General features: G+C 34.9%; 1 protein-coding gene across 2 annotated transcripts in view; it reads right to left on the reverse strand.

Annotated features, from left to right (window-relative positions):
- Positions 1–17,987, reverse strand: part of CD274 (CD274 molecule) — a 37,537-nt gene extending 19,550 nt beyond the window's left edge. Inside the window, exons 1-4 of one of the 2 annotated variants that reach the window (XM_007499543.2) lie at positions 17,626–17,986; positions 13,973–14,156; positions 12,238–12,303; positions 10,030–10,365 (exon numbers count right to left, since the gene is read on the reverse strand). In XM_007499543.2, the coding sequence (XP_007499605.1) occupies positions 10,030–10,365; positions 12,238–12,289 (388 nt within the window). In that variant the 5' untranslated portion in view covers positions 12,290–12,303; positions 13,973–14,156; positions 17,626–17,986. Of the gene's footprint in view, positions 1–10,029; positions 10,366–12,237; positions 12,304–13,972; positions 14,157–17,625 lie in introns of both variants that reach the window. The other variant, XM_007499542.2, reaches the window with a different exon arrangement.
- Between the last annotated feature and the right edge of the window lie 8,759 nt (positions 17,988–26,746).

The raw sequence follows: 26,746 nt of genomic DNA on the forward strand, positions 1-26,746 counted from the left end.
TCTTCTTTATGATTTCAAGCCTTTTCTTGAAGACCTCCACTGAAGGAAGCCCTCTTCCCTCTCCTGAGGCAGCCTTTTTTATATTTGGATAGCAGTTGAGAGGCAGCTAAATAACATACTGGGCAGAGAGAGCTGGTTTCAGAGCCAGGAAGACCTGAATCAAAGAAGTCCAACTTCTGACACTGTTGTGTAACCCTGAGCAAGTTCCATAACCTCTCAATGCTCTAAGCAGCTTTCTAAGACCATAGTTTTTGAGAAGGTGTTGACCTGCACAGGTAGAAAGAGTTTCCTTTCCTGGTAGTTTGCTATACCAAAGAAATCTCAGGTTCAATTTCTGGCCTTATTTTCTCTTTCTAACAAGTCAAAATCTACCTCTCTGAAACTTTCACTCAATACTCTTACCCTATCCTCTGGAGCCAGGCTAAACAGATCTAATCCTTCTTCAGCCGTAAAATAACTATTTATTTTATGCCAGGCAAGGTACTAGGTGCTAGGGATACAAAGAAAGGCCAAAATGAGACCAAAATGAAAGAACAATCCTTTCAATATTTGAAGAAAGTAATGTCCTACTCTTAGTTTTCTTCAGGCCAAACCTCCCCAGATCCTTCAATCCTTCAAATAACATGATTTGAAGACTTTTTGCCACCTCAATTCCCATTCTTTAGACGCTCTATAGTTTATCAATCTTTTTAATAAAATGTGACTCAACTCAGACCACAATATTTTAGATGTGTTCTGACAAGGGGAGAGTACAACAGAAATATTACTCCCCAGTCCTTGAAACCATTATGCCTTTCTTAAAGCTGTCTAATATTGCATTGATTTTCTTAGCTGCTTTCTTAGTTTTGTCTCATGTTGAGCTTATAGTCCACTAAAACTCGTAGCTCTTTTATTGATGTGCTGTTGCTGACCCCACCTCTCCTATCTTGTTCATGTAAAATTTATATTTTGGAACCCAAATATAAGACTGTACATTTATCCTGATTAAATTTCTATTTATTGGATTCGTCCCAACTTTCAACATGTTGAGATATTTGTGGATCCTGACTCAGTCATCCAATGTGTTAGTTATTCTTTCTAACTTTATGTCATCCGTCAACTGGATGATGAGGTCATCATTGCCTTTCTCTAATCATTACAGCAAATGTTCAGCAGCACTGGAGACCTCTTTTCCAGACAATATCAAGTCATTAAAGATTGCTCTTTGGTCTGATTATTCATTCAGTTTCCAGTCCATTCCAGTCCTGGTCTATATCTCTCCTTCTTGTCCACAAACATAGGATCAGACTTTGTCAAATGCTTTGCTAAAATCTAGGTAACTTACATGTACAATACTGCCTTAATCCACTAGTCTAAAAATTAATTTTGTCACAAAAAGAAGTGGGGTTAACAAGATCCAGGGCCCATAGATTAGAAATAACTTCATTACACTAATTTAGAAGTTGGTCCATAATGAAGAAAAGCCTGTCCCTGCCCATAGAAAGGAAATGATAATGGAGGAAGCTCATGAAGTCACTATGGAAGCAGTAGCCTTATTTTCCTTTCTGCTATAGGATTAAGATGATAGGATCACAGATTTAGAAGTGGAAGAACTATGGAGGTCCTTTAGTAAAAGACTCTCCCTTTCCAATGTGGGATCTGAGACCTTCTCAAAGTAACACAGGTAATAAGTAGCAGTGCTAGGAAGAGAATCTATGTCCAAAGGTCTCAGTATTATGTCATACTATAACTATTGCCCAAAAGGGACAGAACTGTATGTCAAGAGGAAAGACAAATAGGGCTAATTCATAGGGAAAAATTAGCTCAGTATGCATTTATCAAAATGTCAATACATACCATTTCTTTTCCTTCTGTCAGACAATTAGGACCTGTCCTAAACTGGCCCTGGGAGTCTCCTTCTGTTACCTCCCCTCCTTCCTTCAATTGTACTATTTCCAAATATTCACATGCACATATTTTAAATACCTGATGAGGACCTAATGATTCTCACAGCTGAAGTTCTGGGCCACCTAGTCTTACATGGAGGAGTATAAATAAAGCCTTACACTTGCTCAATAAATGCTTTTTAAACAATAGATTGAAATGCAATTTTAAAACATTTGTTATCCATCATCCCCAAAATTTCTTCAAGGGATATCATGGCCATAAAAAAGGGTCAAAACTGCCCTTTTCCAGGTCAAATGAATATATCACTCAGGAGAGTCAATTCATACACATAAGGTCAATGACCTGGCTCATAATGATATGAAAAGAATTTACTTCCACTAAGCCCAGGATCATTTTTAGGAACTGGGCCTTTGGAGAACCCCACCCTTTAAGGCAACTAAATTTTTATTTCGAAATTTCCCTATTCTTCAATTGTTATTTGTTGTGGGTTAGTTATTTTTCAGTTGTATCTAGCTCTTGGTTACTCCATAGGAGGTTTGCTTGGCAAGGATACTGGAGTGGTTTGCCATTTTCTTTTTCCAGTTGATTTTACAGATGAGGAAACTGAGGCAAACAAGGTTAAGTGGCTTTTCCAAGGTCATACAACTAGTAAATATCTGAAGCCAAATTTGAATTCATAAAGATCAGTCTTCCTGACTCCAGGCCTGGCACTTAATCCAGTGGACCTCCTCTTTAATTACATATTTTCAAATCAGTGATAGAAGGAAGTTGGCATGTATAGCTTAATGACTAGAAGGAAAAAAAAGAAGACAGCTGGGTTAAAATGTCTGAAAAACTATCACATATAAGAGAGTGATTGCTTTTCAAAAGTAAGACCAATAATAGAAAGCAGATTTTAGCTCCAATTAAGTATCTTTCTAGTATTTCAAATTGTCCAACAATGGAAAAAGCTACTATGAAAATAGTTAGATCTAACCTAATACTAAAGAATGAGTGGGTTAAGGAACAAATTATTGAAACAATAAATAATTTAATTAAAGACAATGATATTAAGACAATATACCAAAATCTACAGGATATAGCAAAAGCCATAATTAAAGGAAAATTTCTATCTCTAAATGCCCATATTAATAAAATAGAGAAAGAAAAGATGAATGAATTGGGAATGGAATTTTTAAAAATTTGAAAAAGAACAAATTAAAAATCTCCAACTAAACACCAAACTAAAAATGCTGAAAATTAAAGGAGAGATCAATAAAATTAAATTTAAGAAAACTATTGAATTAATAAATAAATCTAGGAGTTGGTCTTATGAAAGAACCAACAAAACTGATGAACCATTGGTCAATATAACAAAAAATAAGAGAGAAGAAAATAAAATCACTTGCATTTAAGATAAAAAAGGGTGAATGTACCACCAAAGAAGATGAAATTAAAGCAATTATTCAGGAGTTATTTTGTTCAACTATATGAAAGCAAATTTAACAATCAATAAGAAATAGAATACTTAACAAAAGAAATAATAAACTGCTTAGACTATCAGAGCAAGAAATAGAATACCTGAAGAACCTATTTATGAAAAAGAAATTGAACATGCCATAAATGAACATCCTATTAAAAAAAAGCATCAGGACCAGGTGGATTTGCAAGTGAATTCTACCAAACACTTAAGACCTAATTCTAAAATTAATGTATTATTTGAAATAACATGCAAAGAAGGTGTTTTATCAAACTTCTTTTATGAAACAAATATGATGCTGATACCTAAATCAGGAAAAACAAAAAACTGAGAAAGAAAATTATAGATAAAAAATTTCATGAATGAATATGGATGCAAAAATCCTAAATAAAATACTAGCTGGGGACCTATAACAATATGACATAGAGAAAATACATTGTGACCAAATAAGATTTATACCAAGAATGCAGGAATAGTATAATATATGAAAAATTATCAACATAACTTGTTCTATCAATAACAAAATTTAAAAAATCTGATGATCATATCGATAGATATAGATTTAGATATCAATAGATATAGATCAATAGATCAATAGAAAAGCCTTTGACAAAACACAACACTTATTACTATTAAAATCACTGGAAAGCATAGGTCAGTGATGGCAAACCTTTTAGAGACCAAATGCCCAAACTGCAACCCTCATGCTGCATGTGAGCCAACCTCACTCCAGACAAGGAAGGGAGGCAGTGTTCTCATTGGGTTGCTGGGTAGAGTGGTGGGTTATGTGAGAAATGTCCTCAGGCTCCGGTGGAGAGGGGGAAGGGAGCAGCCTCCTCTAGCAGACTCTGGCACATGTGCCATTGGTTCATCAACACAGGCATAGTTATAATTGGAGTTTTTCTTAAAATGATACAAAGCATCTATCTAAAATCATCAGCAAGTATTAGCTGTAATGAGAAGAAGCTAGATTTCCCAATAAGGTCAAAAGTGAAATAAGGATGCCCCTTATCACCAATATTATTTAAAATAATATTAGAAATGCTATCAATAGCAATTAGAGGAGGAATAAAACTATCTCTATTTGTTGATGACATGATGGCATATTTATAAAAACCCAGAAAATCCACTAAAAAGTTAACTACAACCATAGATAATTTTAGCAAGATAGAAGGATATAAAATAAGACCACATAAACCATTAGTATTTTAATATATTACTTACAAAGTCCTACAAGAATAGATAGAAAGAGATACTCCATTTAAAATAACCATAGAGAGAATAAAATACTTGAGTGTATACCTGCCTAAACAAACCCAGGAACTACAAGAACATAACTATAAAAAACCTTTTACACAAATAAAGTCAAATCTAAATAAATGGAGAAATATTAATTGTTCATGAGCAAAACCAATATACTTAAGATGACAATACCATATAACTAATCTACTTATTAAATGCCATTTCAATTAAATTATACAAAAGTTTTTTATTGAGTTTGAAAAATAATAATAAAATTCATTTCAAAGAATAAAAGGTAAAGAATATAAAAGAATTCATGGGGAAAATATAAAGGAAGTAGGCCTAGCAATACCAGATTTTAAATTGTATTGTAAAGAAGTAATTGTCAAAACTATTTAGTACTGGCCAAGGAATAAAAAGGTAGATCAATGGAACAGAACAGATATACAACAAATAGCAGTAAAAAACATTATTGTAATCTGGTATTTGAGAAAAACCCAGAATTTGGGAGTAACAAAGCACTAGAAAAAAATGTTGTGATAACTGGAAACTAATTGGACAGAAACTAGGTACAGCTCAATATCTTACACAATTTACTATGATAAGACCAAAGAGGATACATAATCTGTACCTAAAAGGTGACATCATAAGTAAATTAGAATAGAGAACACACTATCTATGAGATTTGTGAATGAGAGGAATTTATGAGTCAACAAGAGATGTGAAATGTAAAATCAATAATTCTGAATACATTAAATTGAAAAAATTTGTACAAATAAAGGAAATGCTGCTAAGATTAGAAGGAAAGCAGAAAACTGGGGAAATTTTTTTATAGACATCAGATAGAGGTCTCATATCTAAAATACATAGTGATATACCTAAAACCATCAGCAAACATCCTCTGCAATGGGAATAAACTAGAAGCCTTCCCAATAAGATCAGGAGTGAAACAAGGATGCCCATTATCACCTCTATTAGTTAACATTGTAATAGAAACACTAGCAGTAGCAATTAGAGAAGAAAAAGAAATTGAAGGTATTAAAATAGGCAAGGAGGAGACCACACTTTCACTTTTTAAAGAAGATATGATGGTCTACTTAAAGAGTCCTAGAGAATCAACTAAAAAGCTAGTTGAAATAATCAACAACTTTAGCAAAGTTGCAGGATACAAAATAAACCCACATAAGTCATCAGCATTTCTATATATTTCTAACTGATTTCAGCAGCAAGAATTAGAAAGAGGAATTCCATTTAAAATCACCGTAGACAATATAAAATACTTGGGAATCTATCTTCTGAGACAAACACAGGAATTATATGAACAGAACTACAAAACATTCTCCACACAATTAAAACTAGATCTAAACAATTGGAAAAAAACATTGATTGCTCTTGGGTAGGATGAGCTAACATAATAAAAATGACAATCCTGCTCAAATTAATTTACTTATTTAGTGCCATATCCATTGAACTACCAAGACACTTTTTTACTGAATTAGAAAAAACCATAACAAAGTTCATTTGGAAAAACAAAAGATCAAGGATATCCAGGGAAATCATGAAAAAAAAATGCAAAGGAAGAAGGACTTGCAGTCCCAGATCTCAAACTATACTATAAAGCAGTGGACATCAAAACAATTTGGTACTGGATAAGAGACAGAAAGGAGGATCAGTGAAATAGAATTGGGGTAAGTGACCTCGGCAAGACAGTCTATGATAAACCCAAAGATCCCAGCTTTTATGACCAAAACCAAGTATTTGATAAGAACTGCTGGGAAAATTGGAAGACAGTAAGGGGGAGATTAGGTTTGGATCAACATCTCACACCCTACACCAAGATAAACTCAGAATGGGTGAATGACCTGAATATAAAGAAGGAAACTATAAGCAAATTAGGTGAACACAGAATAGTATACTTGTCAGATCTTTGGGAAAGGAAAGACTTTAAAACCAAGCAAGAGCTAGAAAAAAATCACAAAATGTAAAATCAACAATTTTGATTATATCAAATTAAAAAGGTTTTGTACAAACAAAACTAATGCATCCAAAATTAGAAGGGAAGCAACAAACTGGGAAACAATCTTTATAACAAAAACCTCTGGCAAAGGTCTAATTTCTCAAATTTATAAAGAACTAAACCAATTGAACCAAAAATCAAGCCATTCTCCAATTGATAAATGGGTAAGGGACATGAATAGGCAATTTTCAGTTAAAGAAATCAAAACTATTAATAAGCACATGAAAAGTGTTCTAAATCTCTTATAATCAGAGAAATGCAAATCAAAACAACTCTGAGGTTTCACCTCACACCTAGCAGATTGGCTCACATGACAGCTATGGAAAGTAATGAATGCTGGAGGGGATGTGGCAAAGTTGGGACATTAATGCATTGCTGGTGGATTTGTGAATTGATCCAACCATTCTGGAGGGCAATCTGGAACTATGCCCAAAGGGCGATAAAAGACTGTCTGCCCTTTGATTCAGCCATAGCACTGCTGGGTTTGTACCCCAAAGAGATAATAAGGAAAAATACATGTACAAGAATATTCATAGCTGTGCTCTTTATGATGGCAAAAAAAAATTGGAAAATGAAGGGACGCCCTTTAATTGGGGAATGGTTGAACAAATTGTGGTATATGTTGGTGATGGAATACTATTGTGCTCAAAGGAATAATAAACTGGAAGAATCCCATGGGAACTGAAATGACCTCTAGGAACTGATGCAGAGTGAGGGGAGCAGAACCAAGAGAACATTATACACAGAGACTGATACACTTTGGTACAATCGACTGTAATGGACTTCTCCATTAGTGGCAATGCAGTGTTCCTGAACAACCCGGAGGGATCTCCTAGAAAGAATACTATCCACATTCAGAGGAAAAACTGTGGTTGGGGATGTAGACTCTAAATGAATATCCTAATACAGAAACCAACAACATCGAAATAGGTTCTGTTCAAGGACACAAGTAATACCCAATGAAATTTCATGTCAGCTGTGGGAATGGTGGGTAGAGGGGATGGAGGGAAATAATATGATTATTGTAACCAAGGAATAATGTTCTCAATTGACTAAATAAATTAATTTTAAAAATACAATTAAATAAAATTAAAAAATACATAGTGAACTTTGTTAAATTCATAAGATTAAGAGCCACCCCCCAATTTCTAAATGACCAAAAGATATGAATAGACAATTACCAGATGAAGAAATAAAAGCCACATATAGGTATATGAAGAAATGCTCCAGATTACTACTGATCAGAGAAAGGCAAACCAAAACAATTTTGAGATATCAGCACAGACCCACCAGACAAGCTAAAATGACAAAAGGGCAAAGTGACAAATATTGGAGGAGATGTGAAAAAACGTGGACATTATTGTATTGTTAGTGGAGCTGTGAACTGATTCAACTATTTTGGAGAAAAATTTGGAATTATACCCAGAGAGGTATACAACTTTGCATACCCAAGGAGATTAGGGAAAGAGGAAAGAACTTACATGCTCCAAAGCATTTATTGCAGCTCTTTTTGTGTTGGCAAAGGATTGGAAATTGAGGGAGTGTGTATCAATTGTGGAATGGCTAAACAAATTATGGTATACTCTTGTGATAGAATACTACTGTGCCATAAGAAGCAATGAACAAACTGATTTTTTTTAAACCTGGAAAGAAATATACAAGATAATGAACAGCGAAATGAGTAGAACCAGGAGAATATGATGCATGATCACAGGACTAATACTAGAAGAATAAACTGAGAATGTTACCTTCAGAAAGTGAACATAAAGATAAAACATGAAAGATTTAATTTATATGAACATGTTGGCCTTCACGATGATATCCTATGAGATGCAGGGAAGGAGGGGAGGGGATTGGGACACTGGTGGACAGGATCTATTACATAGATATGAGATCTGTGATTTCATGTGTGTAATATCTTCTTTTTCTTTTTATACGGAAATGCTTATTTTCTTTGGATTTGTAGACATTTAGAATAATAATGAAAAAAAGAAAGTAGTTAGATCTCTATTACTGACATTGGAGACATTCAATCATGGAAAACCCAATAAATTTCAAGTCAATCAGTCAATCAGAATTTGTATTCATTATGTGAATGTGTGCTAGGTGCTGGAGAGACAACACAAAAATCAAATAGTCCCTGCCCATGAGGAGCAAGTCAGGAACTGGCCTTCAAATTTTAGCTTCATTAGACTGTCCAATGAGTTCCATGACAAAAAATGTCAAGAACCCCTACTCTAGAGACATGACATTCCTAGAAATGGTGGCTCTCTAATGACGGTTACTCTTTCATTCTCTTCAACCCATAAGTTAAGAAGGAAAAATCATTTTACGTCTTGTACTCCAGTCTCATTTTCTGAGGAAGGATGGGAGGGAGGAAGGAAGGAAGAACAAAGAAGGATTTATTAAGCATCTGCTATGTGCTAGGCACTATGCTAAGCTCAATATCAACTCCTTGACCTTTTGATGTTCCCACTCTACTAATCTCCAATTCTAGGTTGGATACAAATCTCATCACCTTATCTGATCTTACTATCCAGATGCTAAGGACTGCTGAGAAAGTCATCAAGATAACTGGTTCTATATATATATGGTTCTACCATAAAGTCATAGGCTCATAGGATCTAGAGTTAGAAGGGACCTTAAAGATCATCTTGTTTTATAGATGAAACAAACAACTGAAATTCCAAAAAGCTAAGTGACTTGTCCAGTGTCATGCAGCCAGGAAACATCAGACCTACTCAAGTAGTAACTCAAGTTTACTGACTTTCTGTTCAATTTTTGCTGCCTCCCCCCTTTCAAGTTGCTTCTTGACTCTATCTCTCTGCTCCTTAATTTCATCAGTTATCCCTCCTTTCTGATGTAACTTCTTCATTTCTTTTAGCTATGTTCTCTCTGCTCATAAGCATTATGAAGTCTCCATAGTTGTCCAGGGATATTCTTGAGTCAGCTCAAGCTGTTAAATGCTACATATCAGGGCTTGATTCATTAATTTCTTGATTATCTAAACTTAAGAAAGTGAAGAAAAATAAGGTTAAGAATGCAGAACAAACTTTTAAGATTTATCTTGTATTTTCAGTGAGCTAGTTGTTAAACATTTACCAGCCTATCTCCATGCCCTCTCCCCCCAAATAGTTCCCACCCAGAGATACAATCTTAAGTTTCTCCTTTTTCCTGAGAAACTTCTAAAAACAGTAACCATTGTCTCTACTTCCTCAATATTCACTTCCCAGTTCTTTGTAATCTGGCTTCTCTTCCCTCCAGCACTCTCCGAAACTGCTGTCTCAAAAATTACCAGTTGCATTTCTCAAATGCATTTCAATGTAGAAGTTAATTTTGTTATTGTGGGATTATTTGGGGGGGGGGGTATTAAAAAACAACAACAACAACAACAAACAAAACCTCTTTTTTTGGCAATTCTCACCATTGACTGTCAAAGTAATCCGTTTGTAATCAGCTCCCCCATAGCCAATAAGGCAGCGGTAAATCCCAGCATCTTCAATTTTCACTTTGGTGATGTGAAGCAGAGACTTCCCTTTGACAAGCTTGTTGTTCAAATGCCTTATTCTTGGGTTGCTGGTTTGGATTTTGAGGTCTTCTTCACCATTAACAAGTTTCACAAGAAAATTTTCTTTCTTGTCCCAATAGACCATCAGAGCACTCCAGTCTAATTTTTCTCCCACTGGAAAATTGCATTCCATAGTCACATTGCTGCCATAATGTGCTATATAATTCTCTTTGGGAACAGAAACTGAAAAGGCTGGTGGGAAGAGGGACAGGAAGAAAAATTCAAACCATAGAATTTAGAAAAAAAAAAAACATATTTTTCAAAGTAGTCAGCAAATGCTATCGAGTAATTATAATTGGCATTTCACAATTCACACTTCTGTACAACTCAATTTCATAAGGCTTTAGTTCAAATCAGAAAAAATTTTAAGCACCTACTGTGTGCAAAGACAAAATACAAAGATAAAAATGAAACCATCCAAAACCTCAAGGAGTTCAGATTCTCTAGTAATGGGCAGGGAGAAAGGAAAATAGAATATAAGAAAATGCAAAATAATTTTAAGAGGGAGAGAGGGCTAATAACTGAAATGATATTTTTTTTGTTGTTGTTCTTTGAAGAAAACCAGAGATCCCATAAGGCAGTGTCAAGGAGGGATGGCATTCCAGACATTTGGAACCATTCATGGCTGTGAGAGCAGAGAGGAAGACAATAGAATGTCACATGTGTAGAACAACTATTAGGCCAGTTTGATTGGAATAGAAAGTGTATAAAGGAAGATCACATGAAAATTCAATCATTTCAAACCAGGAGGGTATTTGGGAACAAGACTGAAACAGAGGATATTTGAACAACTTTATAAATATATTTAATGCAAATGTCATTACCCCCAATTTACAGATGAGAAGACTGAGATTTAGCTAGATTAAGTAATTTATACAAAATCATACCATGAGAAAGTGTAGGAAATGGAAAAAACTTCTCTCTAAATGATCTCTAAAAGTCTAATTCTTTAAAACGAATACTGCATTCAGCCAGTTTTACCATATTTCAAGGCCCTCTAATGTACACTAGTGTTATAATCCCAAAACATTCCCCCTAAAATAAATACCAAGCACCATGCAAACAAAAATGCCATCATTTATTAAATGATGACTTGGTGCTTATTAGATCATAGATTTAGAGCTAGAAGGGCTATGAGATCCCCTGATCTAACCCCTTTGTATTGCTGATGTTGATCTGAATTGGATAAATGACTTACTTGCCCAAAGCAACACAGGTAGTAAGTACAATTCACTCACAAGCCAAGATATCATTCTGTGATGTCATTGGTCCTTTTGAAAAAGGCCAAAGACAACAAGAACAAACCACAAGCAAATGGCAGAACTGAGTTCCAAACCACCTGTCCTCTGACTCCAAATCCAGCACGATTGCCACCATACCAAGTAGTAGAGTCAGAAGGAGGGAGCATGTTGTAATGAAACTAGGGCAAGTCTTTCTGGGCTTCATCTGTTTCCTCATCTGAATACTAAGAGGATTAGGTAAATGGCTTCTGGGAATCTCTCCTAGGTTGATGATTTGAAGTCAAGACTTTTGATGGCAAATCCAAGGCATTCTCCATTGCATTACACTGTCTACCTGCACATTAACTTCACAGAGGCTGCCTCCATCCTGCTCTTGGCTGAATGAGGGAAGTATTCTCTGACTCTACGCATGTCACCAATCTGTATGTTAGATTCCAATAGCTCTCATCTCAAAGTCCCATTCAGTCAGTCTGCCATTAAGCTAACTCAGTCAAAGAACATTTTTTAAAAGGAAGAAGTGGCCTTTGGAAATGATCAAAGCTCTTTAGTTTTACCAAGAATAAGCATGCCTGGTCTTTGCTCTTTAATCAGAGAATGTGAATCAGAACAGAGTGTGACTAAATGATCTCTAGGACCTTTTCCTAATTTGAATTCTATGAACCTTGAAGGTCAAACTATAATTTTTCATCACACTGAAATTCTTTCTTGCAATGTACTTTTAGGGGGGAAATATCCTCTGAGAATTTGAATAGTAACTCTTGTGTATAGCTTCCAAGAATGATTTCTTAAGGGTAGTGTTTAATGCAAAGATTTAGCTGCTTACCATTCAGCAAATGCCAGGAGATTATTAACACAAGCACAAGCAATGTCCACATCTTCCTGCAGCAACCTAATTATAGGATACACAAAAAGAACATTATGACATTAGACATGGCTATCTGTTTCTCTGTCTAACATTCTGTCTATCTGTCTGTCTGTCCATTTCACTGTCTGTCTGCCTCACTGTCTATCTATCTATATTCTGCCTATTTGACTGTCTTTCTGTCCCTCTATCTGTCTGTCTGTCTATATATGCTTACACTAGAGAAAAATGGAGGAAATAAAGTGAAATATGCTTCAATCTGCATTCAGATTCCATCTGTCCCTTCAATTTCCTTTTTCTCAATTAACAAAAATCAGTTTTCTCCCCTTCCCATCCCTGCCATTGAAAACCTGAATAAGGAGAAGAAACTCTTGTAACAAACATTTGTCATTTTCCTTTTTTGTCAATTTTGCCAAATTGATGGGAATGAGATGGTATCTCATGGTTACTTTCATTTGCATTTCTATAATTGTTAATCATTTAGAGCATTTTTCATATAGTTGTTGACAGCTTTGATTTCTTTCTCTTAAACATATATGTTCATATCCTTTAACCATCAATTGGGGAATGACTCTAATTCTCATAAATTTGAATACATTCCTTATACATCTTGGAAATGAGATTTTTTTTTATCATATCTGCTCCCTTTGTCTAAACTCTTTCCTCAGATCCTCAGTATGTTTAGCTATTTATCAATGCAAATCAATCTTTAGTAGTTGGATTAATTAAGGCATGATTAATGCTGATTGATAATTGAATTTCAAGGAGCAGAAAAAAATGAAATGAGCAATTTCAATTATTATGGGGAAGTATTTTGGGGTCAAAGATGGTCACCTTCCTAGTCCCTTAAATCACACTACAAAGGTGGATACATTTTTTTGTACAAAAGTATTTTTGGAAAAGGTCTAAATTGAGAGGGAGAATAAGGTGCTTTAGGCATCATTATTTACTCTCCTGATGAGTTCTTCTTTACGAAACTAAGAAGCATAAAAGGGAAGAATTAATACTTTACTATTTTAAGTATTCACCTGAGAGTATATCCTCCATTGATTAATTTTAAAAAATACCACCTCTCCTTTATTCTGGAGTAAACAGTCTTCATTAATCACTGTGTATTTTTTTTAAATCACCATTTGGTATTCACCCTTTTTGTGATTGACTGTCTCTACATTTAGTTAGGTTTGTACCCCCCAAATCTCAGCTCCCAATAGGATGCTCTCTTTTCTTACCTGCCCTATCCTTTGTTGCCCAGGAGTAGAGATCTCAAACCTGGACATTGACTGGTGTGCTTACCCTATGGTTTTTATCTTTTTCTATAGTTAAACTAGAACACTGAATGGGGCCAGGCACTTTCAATTCAACAAATATTTAGAAAATCCCCACTATGTGCAGGACACAGCTCTAGGTGTTGGGGTTAAAAAAGTTGAAAAACGGGATTTCCTCTATCGTGGGGTTCTTAGAGGCCAAACTTTAAAAAAATAGTTTGATAATTAGATCAATATAATTGGTTTCCTTTGTTATCCTGTAAATTTTACTTCATGCATTTTAAAATATTCTAATAAGGGGTCCACATGCTTTACCAGACACTGACAAAGGGGTCAGGACCAGGATATAGGTGAAAACCCACTTCTATAGCATTGACAAGTGACCACAAATTATCTGCTTAAAGACCTCCATAAATGGGGGAATTCATTACCTTTCTAAGCAGACCACTGGGCAATTTAAATTGTTAGGAAATTCATTCTTCCACTTAGTTGAAATCTGCTTCTCTTCTTTCAAACCTTTTCACTCATAGTTTCATGAAATTGTCACATTTCCTTCAATATAATGTCATGGCTCTTATATCACCATAATTTTCAAATATATCCCTCCCTCATCCTCTATTCAGTGGAAAAAGAGAAAAAAGAAAAAAAAATTAAACCAACCAAGACTTTTACCATATCTGATACTATATTCTGCCAAATATGCAATATTAGAGGCAGCTAATTTGCACAATAGAAAGAGCATTCATACTCAGACATTTCCTAGCTGTGTGACTCTGACAAGTCACTTACTTTCTAATTTGTCTCTATTTTCTCACATGTAAAAAGAAAATAATAACAGCACACCTACTTCCAAGGGTTGCCATGAGATAAAATACATAAAGCATATTGCAAACCTTAATGTCTATAAAAATGTTAGTTATTATTTTTCCACATCCATTATCCCCCAAATCTACAAAGAAGGGAAGAAGGTACATTTTCTCAATTCTTCTCAAAGGCAACTTTGATTTTTCTAATTATGCAGTAAACTCAAACTCAGTTAGCCCTTGAGGCAAAGGCTGTTAAACTGTAACCTCTTTGAGGGCAAGGACTATATCTTATGTAAATGTTGTCATCTCCTACCAGAACAGAATGCTTAGAAATATCAGGGGTATATTATACTCAATTATTCAATTCAACAATGATTTAACAAACTTCTACTCTAGAGCCATGTCTACGAAGAAAAAAATATCTAACTTCCAGGAGCTTACATTTTCCTGGAGAAAATATAGAATTTACATAAATAAATATAAAGTAGTTTAAAGAGGGAGAGTGTCCTAACAACTCAAGCATCAGCATACACTTCATGAAGGATGTGGCAATAGAAATGAACCTCTAAGAAAAATAAAGATAATTAAAGATAGAGATTAGAAAAGAATATATTCCAGGCATGGAAAAAAAAGTTATGAATGTTCAAGGGTGGGAGACAGCATTGGAGATAGCATATAGATGACCATGTAAAGACAAGATATATACAGTATACATTGACATATTTAACAGAATGAAGGCACTAGTATTAAGGGGAATAGGAAGATTTCTTAAAAGAGGTGGTGAGACTTGAACTCTGAGTATATGAAAGGGAATAACATGAAACAAGACTGAAAGCTAGAGAAGCCAGGTCGTGAAGAGTCTCATTTACCAATCTGTGGAATCAGTATTTCTATGTTATCCTGAAAACAATAAATAGTGGTAAATCACTAAAAGCTTTTTTCAGGAGAGTAGCATAGTCAGAATGATACTCTAAGAATATTTTGGCAGCTGTGTAGAAAAAGAACTTGAGAGGGGATAGAGAAGAAGCAAGGAGACTAATTAGGAGGTTATAAAGCATATTGGACTTAATAATGTATGATGACCAACTGTGAATGACTAAATTATTATCAGAAATACAAGGATCCAAAACAATTCCAAGAGACTCATAATGAAAAGGACTATCCAATGTCCTAGGAGGAACTGATGGAGTCTGAATGCAGACTGAAGCATGCCATTCTTCACTTTATTTCCTCCATAAATTTTTCTTAAATATAAGTGATACATGTTTTCTTTCACAATTATGAACATGGAAATATATATTGTATGATAATAAATATACAACCTATATAATATTACCTGCTATTTTGGGGAGGGGTGGAAGTGAGGGAGAGAACACAGATAACAAAATGTCAGAAAACAATTATTATAAATTGTATCAATATGTGAAAATTAAATTAACTTAAATTTCTAAAAAGCATCTAGGTGGAAGGAAACAGCTGGCTCAGTAGATTGAGAGCCAGGCTCAGAGACATAAATCTGATTCAGACACTTCCTAACTGTGTGACCCTAGGCAAGTCACTTAATCCCCATTGCCTAGCCTTTACCACTCTTCTGATTTAAAACCATTACTCAATATTGATTCTAGGATGGAAGGTAAGTGGTAAAAAAAAAAAAAGTACATATGCAGAAGTCAAAAAACCAACAACAACACAAGAAAAGAGAGATCTGGGTTTCAACTTGGTTTCTACATGTCTAGGTATTATGTGTTCAAAGCACTGACTTTAAATAAGTTACTTCACTTCATGTTTTTTTATCTGAAAAATGGAGGAAATAATCCTTATACTACCTACTTTCCAAGATACTTATGAGAAGAATACTTTATAGCAGTAAAGCTCTAGAAAAAGGTGGTTATTGTTTTTGAGTTGTTTTCCAGGCCTGTCTGATTCTTAGGGTATCCTTGGCAAAGATACTGGAGTGATTTGCCATTCCCTTCTCTAGCTTATTTTACAGATGAGGAAACTGAGGCAAACAGGGTTAAGTGACTCCAGAATCACACAACTAGTAAGTGTCTGAGAACAGATTTGAAGCCAGAAAGATGAGTCTTTCTGACTGCAGGTCTGGTACTCTTCACTTTTACCACCTGGTTACCCATAGAAAGGTTAATTACTGTTAAATATTACCAAAAAAATAAACATTGGCTTCTGCTTCCCTTTCTCTTATCATAGATCCTATAGCCTTCCTCAGAACTAAGGAGGGAGTGGTATACTATAGTAGAAAGAATACTGACTCTGACTCTTAGGCAAATTGACAATGTCTGAGGTTCCTTCTAGTTCTTAGAGCTTATGCTTTAGTATTGGTTTTCCCTTCAGCATTGTCTATCAGCATTGCTAAAAATATTTCTGAATGGTGACAGCCTTTTCATTTTTATACGTAGTTTGGTGACATGGCCAAACTGTATCTTTCTAGTACAGTTACTGGTAGTGGATATCTTAAAATGTTAAAGCTGAATAGGAATTTAAAGATCTAATCTAATCCATCATTCCACAGAGAAGGAAACTGAGACCTAGAAGGGGGCCAATAACTTGCCCAAGATCAGAGACAGCATCCTGATCTGAAAAAAAAAATTACTATATTTGGAGTCAAAGGATGGGGTTTCTGCAATGCAACTTATTGCCTGTGTAACACTGGACAAGTCACTGCAGCTCAGAGCCTCAGTCTCCTCACTTGTACAATAGGACTAGAGGACCTAGGCCATCTAGAGGTCCACCTTTTAGATGTGTATTATCCTATGAAACACACCTAGGAATATAGGGTTTAGATTTGGATATGACTCCAGAGTTCAGCCAATTACTCCTTTTCATAGCTATGAAATGAAGCAAAGGAGTGAATGAGTTCCCAGGGGGTGACACTGCTAAAAGAAGGACCAAGTCTAGGACCTGACTTCCCCTGCTGACTCCCAGGTTATTTTTCCTTTTATTAGGTGTTATAATCTAGCTCAGTAATAGAATTTTTGGATCAACCCATAGAACCAAGCAGTTGTGACAAAATGATTCTAAGTGTTGAATAGGCAAACCTAATCCTAGCTGGGAAAGAGACTAAGTCTCTTTGTCCACTGGAGCCCCAACTTCTCACCAGCCCTGGAATTCCTGTCAATTGGCTCTTGCTCCCACTTCATCATTTTCCTGGCTACCCTTCTAATACAGAACAATCGTAGGCTAAGGGCAGAAAGGGACAGCTACTCCAACTCTTTCATTTTACTGGCGAGAGAACTGAGGCCCAGAGGAGTTTAATTACTTACCCAGATCCATGTAAGTTAGCAGCAGAGACGGGATTCGAACTAAGACACCAATTTTGGATCTCTCTTCTTTGAGAGAGAACTAAACTCTGCTCTCTCGGCCTCACAGGCAGACTGCGCATAGATAAACCAATAGATGCTCACCTGCCGGCACGGATGAATTTACAGCCTTCCTCCAGTCCCTCCCACTCTCCTCGTCAGCGTCAATAAAAGCAGTTTAGCTTCGGGAAATCCTTTTGCTTTCTTTTAACTCTGTTAGTTTCCTTTAATCCCCATTAAAACCTAGTTTCGCTTTTGTTTCTCTGGAACAGTATTAGAAACAACCTTCGGGAATTCATTGGAACAAACTAAGGTAGGAAGGAAGAATCCTGAGGTGTAACCCCATCCAGCCCCTTCACATATTCGTTGGTACACCAGCCGGGCTTAAAAAGTTAAGTAGCTTATCTAAGAACGGGAGAACAAGCACACAGTTCTTACAGGAAGCTAATTTTTACAGGAAGCTAATATACATATACACACATATCAGGGCAGCTACATGGTGAAGTGGATAGAGCATTGAAATTGGAATCAAGAAAATTCATCTTCCTGAGTTCAAATTTGGCTTCAAAAAACACACTAGCTTCCCATCCATTGGCAAATCACTCAGCCCTATTTGCTTTAGTTCCTCAGCTGTAAAATGAGTTGGATAATGAAATGGCAAACCGCTTTGTTATCTTTGCTAAGAGAACCCGAACTGGGTTCATAAATAGTCAGTTATGACCAAAATAACAAATGTGTATCTATATACATATGTACCGCAACATACATACATTATGTACAGCAACATACATACATGATCTATCTACTACCAATCTATCTGTCTGTCTGTCTGACTATGTCTATCTGTTTGTTTGGTTCATCTGCCTATATCTATGTATGTATCTAATTCTATCTATCTATCTATCTATCTATCTATCTATCTATCTATCTATCTATCTATCTATCTCTCTACAGTGTAAAGAAGAGCCATTTCCTTTCAGGGCATTTTACTTCTATGCAATAAGGAAAGGAATTTTCACTGTCTCAATTGTGACCTATTTCTTCATTAAAGAAAGAGAGAGAGAGAGAGAGAGAGAGAGAGACAGACAGACAGACAGACAGACAGACAGACAGACAGACAGAGAGACAGAGAGAGAGAGAGAGAGACATAGAGAGAGACTCTACCATTTCATCCTTTTCTCCTTCCCTACTATTGATGATTAATATAAATCAGCTGTGTGATACAATGAACAGAGATCCCAAATTCAATTTCTGACTCTTTTATATGACTTTTGTGTCATTTTACTCCTTCTAAGCCTCAGTTTTCTAATCTGAAAAAATTAGAGAGTTAGCATATAGATGACCTCTGAAATCTGTTCTAACTGTAAATCTTTTATTCTAATTTAGATCTATATAATTCTTTCTTTTAGTTTAGGTGTGTAGACTTGTGATTTAATTAGTGAAAAAAAAAACTTTTCCATCAAAGCATAATGACACCTTTTCTGCAATTTATAGTCTTCTTGCTGTTTGTTGTTGTTCAATGATGTCTGACTGTTTATGACCCCATTTGGGGTTTTCTTGGCAAAAATACTGGAGTGGCTTGCCATTTCCTTCTCCAGATCATTTTACAAATGAGTAAACCAAGAAAAAGAGAATTAAGTGGCTTGGCAAGATCACCCAGCTAGTCAACATATGAGACCAGATTTGAATTCAGGAAGATGAGTCTTCCATAGCTGCCCAGCTTATAGTCTTAGGTAGTTTCATAGAAGATTGAGAAGTCACAGCCAGTATGGCAGTCAGGTCTTAAACTCAGTTCTTCCTGCTCCCAAGGCCAGCTCTCTATCCACTAACCCTGCACTATTTCTCCATAGGCCATCTAGATCATAATGAATAGTGATAAAATTTTAAGCACTGAATTTTTTCCTAGTAAATTAATTATTAGCTTTATAGAATGATTCAAGAAAAGCCCTCAGTTATTAGCAAGTCAACTGAACTATATAAAGAAAACAAAACCCAGAAGTAAAGTTTTCTGGTTTTTATTTAGTATGTCATGTACTGGCAATGGGAAATGCATTTTTTAAATCACTGATTTTGTAATTTCCCTAAATAATTCTGCTGCTCTGTTGAAACCAAAATTGCTTTGTCACCAAAATAATTTATTCTTTTGAGTTTCACCTTTTAAAAATACTCTGGAAACTTTGGAGGGAACAAATTCAGTGAAGTGGTAAAGATGATGGTCAGACAGTAGGAAGTGAAGTTGGAGGAGTAAATTCCTCTTGTTGATGCTCACGTGACACTCTAGTCTCTGAACCTTTGATGTAGACTATATCCACCCACACCTGGAATGTATTCCTTCCTTTCTTTTGCGTCTTAGAATTCCTTATTTCCTTCAAAACTCAGTTCAAATGCCAGCCTTTCTATTCCCCAGTTACTAACCCTTTAACCAAAAATTGCCTCAATTATTTTTATTTCTCTTTCAGACAGAAAAAAAAAAACAGACAGAAAGAAGAGGAGGAGGAGGAAAAATAGGGTAGGGAGGGAAAGGAGCTGAGGAGAGAGAGAGAGGAGAGGGGGAAAAAAGGGATGTGAAGAAGGAAAGGAAAGAGAGAAAGATAAAAGGAAAGGGAAAAGGAGGGAGAATAAGGGAGAGATAAAGAAAGAAAAGAAAGAAACCACAAATTTAATCTGTATTTCTATTTATTTGGTATATTCATACACACAAATATACTCTGAGAATATAATGTTATTCAAACATAGACTTTCACTTTTGTTTTTTTTGTATCTATAGCACAAAATACAGAACCTGACACATCACAGATATTTAATAAATGCTTGCTGGATTACCAAAAAGAAAACACAGAAAACTACATTAGGCCTGGGAAATCATGCCATCATTAGTTCTAAAATCCAAATGAGTGCATATGAGAGTGGGTAATTATGAGGGCTTTTTAGAACTTTCTTTAGCAAACCATCCCTTTGAGAGAATACAAAACACATCTGAATAAGGATCTTTAGAGTATTGCCAATGAGTCATTTAATCTGAAATAAATTCCATTGCATTTCCTTGAATTAAAAAATGACTGGGCTTTGAGTTAGGAAACCTCTGACACTTAGCAACCAAGTGACCTTGGGCATAGAACTTAACCCTTTTTGTACCAGTTTCCTCATCTGGAAAAATGAGCTGGAGAAGAAAATGACAAACTACTCCAGTATCTTTGTCAAGAAAACCTAAAAATAGGGATACAAAAAGTCAGACATGACTGAAACAATAAGAATTGGAATAGAAAAATAGTGATAACTCATGTTCCTGTATTGCTATGAGGTTTCAAGAATATTTTGCTCTGAATGACCCTGTGAAGTAGTATGAGTATTATCCTCATTTTACAAATAAAATTCTAAAAAAGACTCAGACTCTTCTGAACTACCTACCTCTTACTCTTACTTGTTTTTTCTCTTCTAAGGCCAATGATCTTGGAACCAGGAAGGAGAGAATAAAAATGGTTTGTAGAGAATTGAAATCTAGGATAAATGAAGTGATGGTAGTCATTGTCAGCTAACTGTCACTAGGCTATCACAGACTTCATTCTATCTAGATATTTTAAAAATATGCAAAGGTGACTGCTGAACTGTGTTGGGTGTCTAGTGCAGTTCTTATGGATAAGATGAAGTATGGGTCAAATGGTAGGATAATTAGGGAGTTGAGAACTGGATCAATGAGAGTATATCTCTCTGAGAGGCAGCTTTGTTGGTGGTATAGGACAATGGTGTCAAACTCAAGAGGAACTGCAGGTTTTTAAACAACATAAGGCTCCTAGCCAACTACATGCTGACTTAGAGAACCATATATTAACATTATCTATATTTTATTGTATTTTTATTGGTTTTGTTAAATATTTCCCAACTACATTTTAACCTGGTTTTGTTTGTTCTACAAAATATTGTAGGCCACCATGAGGTCCTAGACAACATATTGGATGACTCTGGTGAAAGAGATAGAAAGGCAGAATTCAGAAGATCTAGGTTTAAATAATTTCTCTCATGATACTGGTAAAGTGACTCTAGACAATCCATTAACATTCTGGTTTTCTCAGGCAACTCATAATGATCTCTATTGTTAGAGTTTCTTGCTGGAATTGACCTGCCCTAATGAAATCATATATTACACACTATTTAGCTCTTAAATTTCATCTGGGGAAGAAGTCTCAACAAAATGGAAAAGGAAAATTTAAAAAGACAATAGACAGTTTTGTTGCACAATTTTAAAAAGTTTTCATGTAAATTAAATAAGAGAAATGTAGAGGAAGAGGAAGACTCATCAATATGACTGAAAAATATGTCAGAAAAGATATATAGATTTAGTAAATCTATATTTACTTAATTACTAAATTCTAAACTAGTAAATATCATATTTACTAAAACTCTGGTAAAGAGTTGGTAGAGAGGGTTATTCACTCTTTCTATCTGATCTTCTTCACCTTCAAGTGGATTGAGTCACTATTTCTCAACCACTTCTTTTGTCTTCCCTTTAGGCAGTACTTTATAGCTACCCTATCCTCTCTACTCCTCAGACAACTGTTAAATTTTCAGTGTAAATATTTACACCATAGAAATTAACATACATTAAAAATCAAGAGGATTGTTTTGTTTAGACTTAAGAAAGTGATGGAGAAAACATTAACAATGCAGATTAAAGCTAAAAAATGTGCTGTGTGTAAATTTTTTCTAGATACAGTTTTTTCTTTCTTTTTTAAAACTCAATTTTATTTTCAGTTCTCAGTTCTCTCTCTACCTTCCCATACTCATTTTGAAGGCAAGAAAAACAAAATTCAAATATGTATAGTCATGCAAGACAAATTCCCAATTTGGCCACATTTTTAAAAAAAATTCACATCAGTTTATACTTTGAATCCATCAACTTTCTGGTGATAGATAACATGTTTTATCATGAATCTTTTGGAATTGTAGTTGGTCATTGTACTGATCAGGGTTATTAAGTCTTTCAGAGTTGTTTCTTGTCTTTACAATATTGCTGATATTATCTGAATTGTTCTTTTGATCTGTTCACTTCACTTTACATCAGGTCTTGTAAGTCTTCCCAGGTTTTTCTGAAACCACTCCTGTCATCATTTCTTATAGCCCAGTATTACAGTATTCTGTCACATTCATATATCATTACGTGTTCAATCATGCCTCAAATGATGAGTATCCCTTCAGTCCCAATTCTTTGCCCCCACCAAAAGAACCGTTATAAATAGGCTCATTTCCTCTTTCTTTGATCTCTAGTATATAGTCCTAGTGATAATATTACTGGGTCCAAGATATACACAGTTAGAAGCTTTGGGGGTAGAAAACCAGTTAAACATTTATCCACACAGCCCTATATCCAGAGCTCATGCTTATTGGAAATATGCTTAACTCTAGCACTCATTTTTAACAGCTTCTCCTCCTCACTATCTTTCCCTTAGGAATTTGGGGTGGGGGGTTAGTTTATTAACTAGCTAGATAACAGCTCCCCAGGATCAAGTAGAAGAACAATGGGAAATTTCCTTTCTACCATGAGGTTTTGTTTTCCAATGTCTTGTTGAATAGGAAATTAATATTTCCCAACAGATAACCGGTCAAAAAATAGTAACAGTTTCCAAAAGATACTCTGATTTATTAATTGTGAGAGAAATACACATTTAAATCATTGAAAATTTATCTCATTTGATACAAATTGGGAAAGATGACAAAAAGTGAGAATAGTTAGTGTTGGAGAGAGACTGTGAAGAAATAGACACATTTTTGCCCTTTTGGTAGAACTGGGAATTCTGAATATCAGTTTGGAATTATGCTAGAAAAGTGACTGAATTCTCCATATCCTTTGACTCAGCAATCCTGCCACTAGGCATACTCCCTAAGGAAGTCAAATATGGAAACAAAAGCCTGATAATATAATCAGTGTTTCATAGTAGCATCCTTTGTGGTAGCAAACAGGAAACAAAATGAGTATTTAATAATTTTTAAAAAATTGGTCTCTCATTTCTCAGTAGGAAGTTATGATTTTGGGGAACTCAGGCAAGCAAGGAATGATTTGTTTGAATTGATATAGTCAAATGAGCTGAATTAAAGGAACAAGATATTCAATCATTAGAGCAATTAAAATGGAAAGATTACAGAAGGGTGATGAAATCTACTTGAAAAACCAAAGACTCAGAGAACAGATAAATACTCATGGCAGAGGCTTTGAGGAATACAAGGCAGACTGTTGGGTACAATTGTTAGATATAGTGACTACATTTGCTTAATTGAATTTCTTCATAATGAGGATTCAACAAAGGAGTAGAAGGAGCAGTGACAAAATGACTGTAGGGATAAAAGGCATAAATAAAAAATATATTTAAAAAATAAAGTCAAATGACCAATGATTGTTTTCTTAAAGAATTAATGCAGCTTTCCAATATTCCTTTCTAACAGCTTTCTAGCTTATTACCCAGAAATAACTCAGGCATTAGCATGACAACTTATTTTATCACTTCCTATGATCACATGAGATTCCAATGTTTTTACCTGGCAATGATGTCCGCACAGATCTGGGGTACTATGAGTTCAAAGAGTCAACAGAGAGTATGGTAGAGAGGTTGCTCTAAGAGACATGGTATTCAGGAGTAAAGAGATATTTGCCTCACTGTACTCTGTCCCAGACTGACCATATTTGGAACATTATGTTCAGTTCTGGGATCCACCTTTTAGGAATAAAACTGATAAATTAGAGTGTCTAAGGAAGAAGACCAGAAATATCCAAAAAGTGGAATAGTAGGGAATCACTTTTCAGGAACAATAACTGCAGGCAATTTATTCTGCTTTGGAATAATATATATTCTATTACTCTAACTATGTTATATATTCTATAACTATAACAAATGATATCTGAGGTCCCTTCTAGCTCTGAGAGCCCATGATTCCATGCATTGACCTAGATGATTTCCCAGGGTTCCTTTTTGAAATATTTCAAAATACTATTTTAAAAGAATTCTTCCCCCTTCTGTTATTAATTAAAGAGGAAGTCTCACCTCTAAGGAGGTGAAAGACACCAAAGGAAAATGAAAGCCTAGGGGAAAACATATGTAGTGACATTTTTTCAAAAATTTTTATTATATATTTAGTAACCACCACCACCACCAAAAAGCATTTAAATAAACAAATGCATAAAAAATATGTGAAACTACAAACTCCACATTGTTTACAATTTGTTTAAAATATATATAAATTACATATGTGTGATAATATAAACATCCATCAGCTTTTGAGCTTCTATTGGATTTGTCTTACGTAGTTTATTTTTATATTATTATAAATCTCTTGATTCTGGGGCTATTTTAAAAAATGTAGTCATAGTAAGTATTCTTCTTTTCTTTCTCTTTTTGTCTCTTCATATAGTTCCCTTATTTTCTTTGTATTTCCAATATTTGTCATTTCCAATAACATACTACAATCTATTATGTTCAAATATCTCAATCTATTCAGCAGTTTCTCCCATTCATTGCATCTGTATTATTTCCAGTTATTTTGTCACTACAAACAAAACTTCCATGAATATTTTCATACATATACAGTTTTTTAACCTTCTCAATAATGTCCTTAGGGCCTAATCCTAGTAATGGGTTCCCTAAATCAATGAGTAAGAATAGCTTTATAGGTCTTTTTATATATTTCTATCTTGTTTTCTTTTAAAAATTTTTTTTCACAGTTGCTTTTGCAATGTAATATTAAGCCTGTTTTTCCATGTTCTTATCTGCATTTAATTTGATCATTTAACCTGTCTGGTTTTCAGGTAACCTACATTAATTAACAGGGTCCTATTTAGCTAGTTGATCCTTAAGCAACAAACACAATCTGTTGCTAGGATCATAGTTTTTCCAAAATAAACTGTGTGCAACCTGTCCATACCTAGTGGAATTTTTGATCCAATGCCTCAACTCCTCAGGAATGCAAGATTACCTCCATAGTATAATGAGTGGTAAAGTCAGACTTTTGCAGAATATTTATACTCTCCAAACCATTGGTATCTCATTTGGATTATGCATATACCCAGGCTTGGATCTACTACTAGCCTCATGCAGGTATGGAGAGGCTTTCCAAAAGCAATCATATTTAACTTAGCTCTATTCTTTTCTATTCATTTCAAATTCTTTTTTATTCATCTTTTGTTTAGGTTTAATTAGTCCTGCGAGGGGAAAATTAAAGTCTTCATTTTGTTGTCTATTTCCATATGTATCTAATTTAGTTTTTCCTTTAAAAATTTGTATTCTATAATTCTAGGTACATATAGGCCTAATACTGGTAATGCTTCTTTGTCCATAATATGCTCCAACACAATATAGTTACCCTATTCATCCCTTCCAAATATATTGATTTTAGCCCCAGCTCTGTCAAAAATCACCCTACTACCCCAGCCTTCTCTGGATAATTTGGTATATTCTGCTCTAGCCTCTTGCCTTTGTTCTATGTGTGTCTTCCATTTTCAGTGTGTTTCTTACAAACAACACACTGTCAGATTCTGGGTTTTTTTTTTATCCTTTCTACTATCCATTTTCTTGACCTGGGTGAAATTTTATTTTATTTTATTTATTTTTAATTTTTTTTTATTTTTTCCCCATGGGTGAATTTATTCTATTTACACTCCATGTCATAGTTACTAGCTGTGCATTTCCATCTACTCTATTCCTCCTTGCTGTTTGTCCCCTTTTTTCTTTCTTTCTGCCATATCTCTACTAAATGTCCAATTTTCTTTGAGCAGTACCTCTCCAATTCACATCCCTTCACCAAAATCCTTCCTTATCTTCCCCTTGCTCTCCTAGTTCCAAATTGGCCCACCTTTCCAAAAGTCCCTCCCTTGTTCCTTCTTTATCTTTTAATTTTTATTCTATCCACCTTGCTAAAATCTCTTCCTTATTACCCCAATTTTAACCTCCTACATCTTGATAGAAATTCAATTATAAAAGTCCCACCCTTATAATTCATGTTGTCTCCCTTCTTTCCTCCCTCCTTGCTCCCAGAGTTGACAAGCAATTCAATCTAGGTTATACATATATTATCAAGCAAAACATATTTCCATATTATTCAT

This window comes from Monodelphis domestica, chromosome 7 (assembly GCF_027887165.1).
Source record: "Monodelphis domestica isolate mMonDom1 chromosome 7, mMonDom1.pri, whole genome shotgun sequence".
NCBI lineage: Eukaryota > Metazoa > Chordata > Mammalia > Didelphimorphia > Didelphidae > Monodelphis > Monodelphis domestica.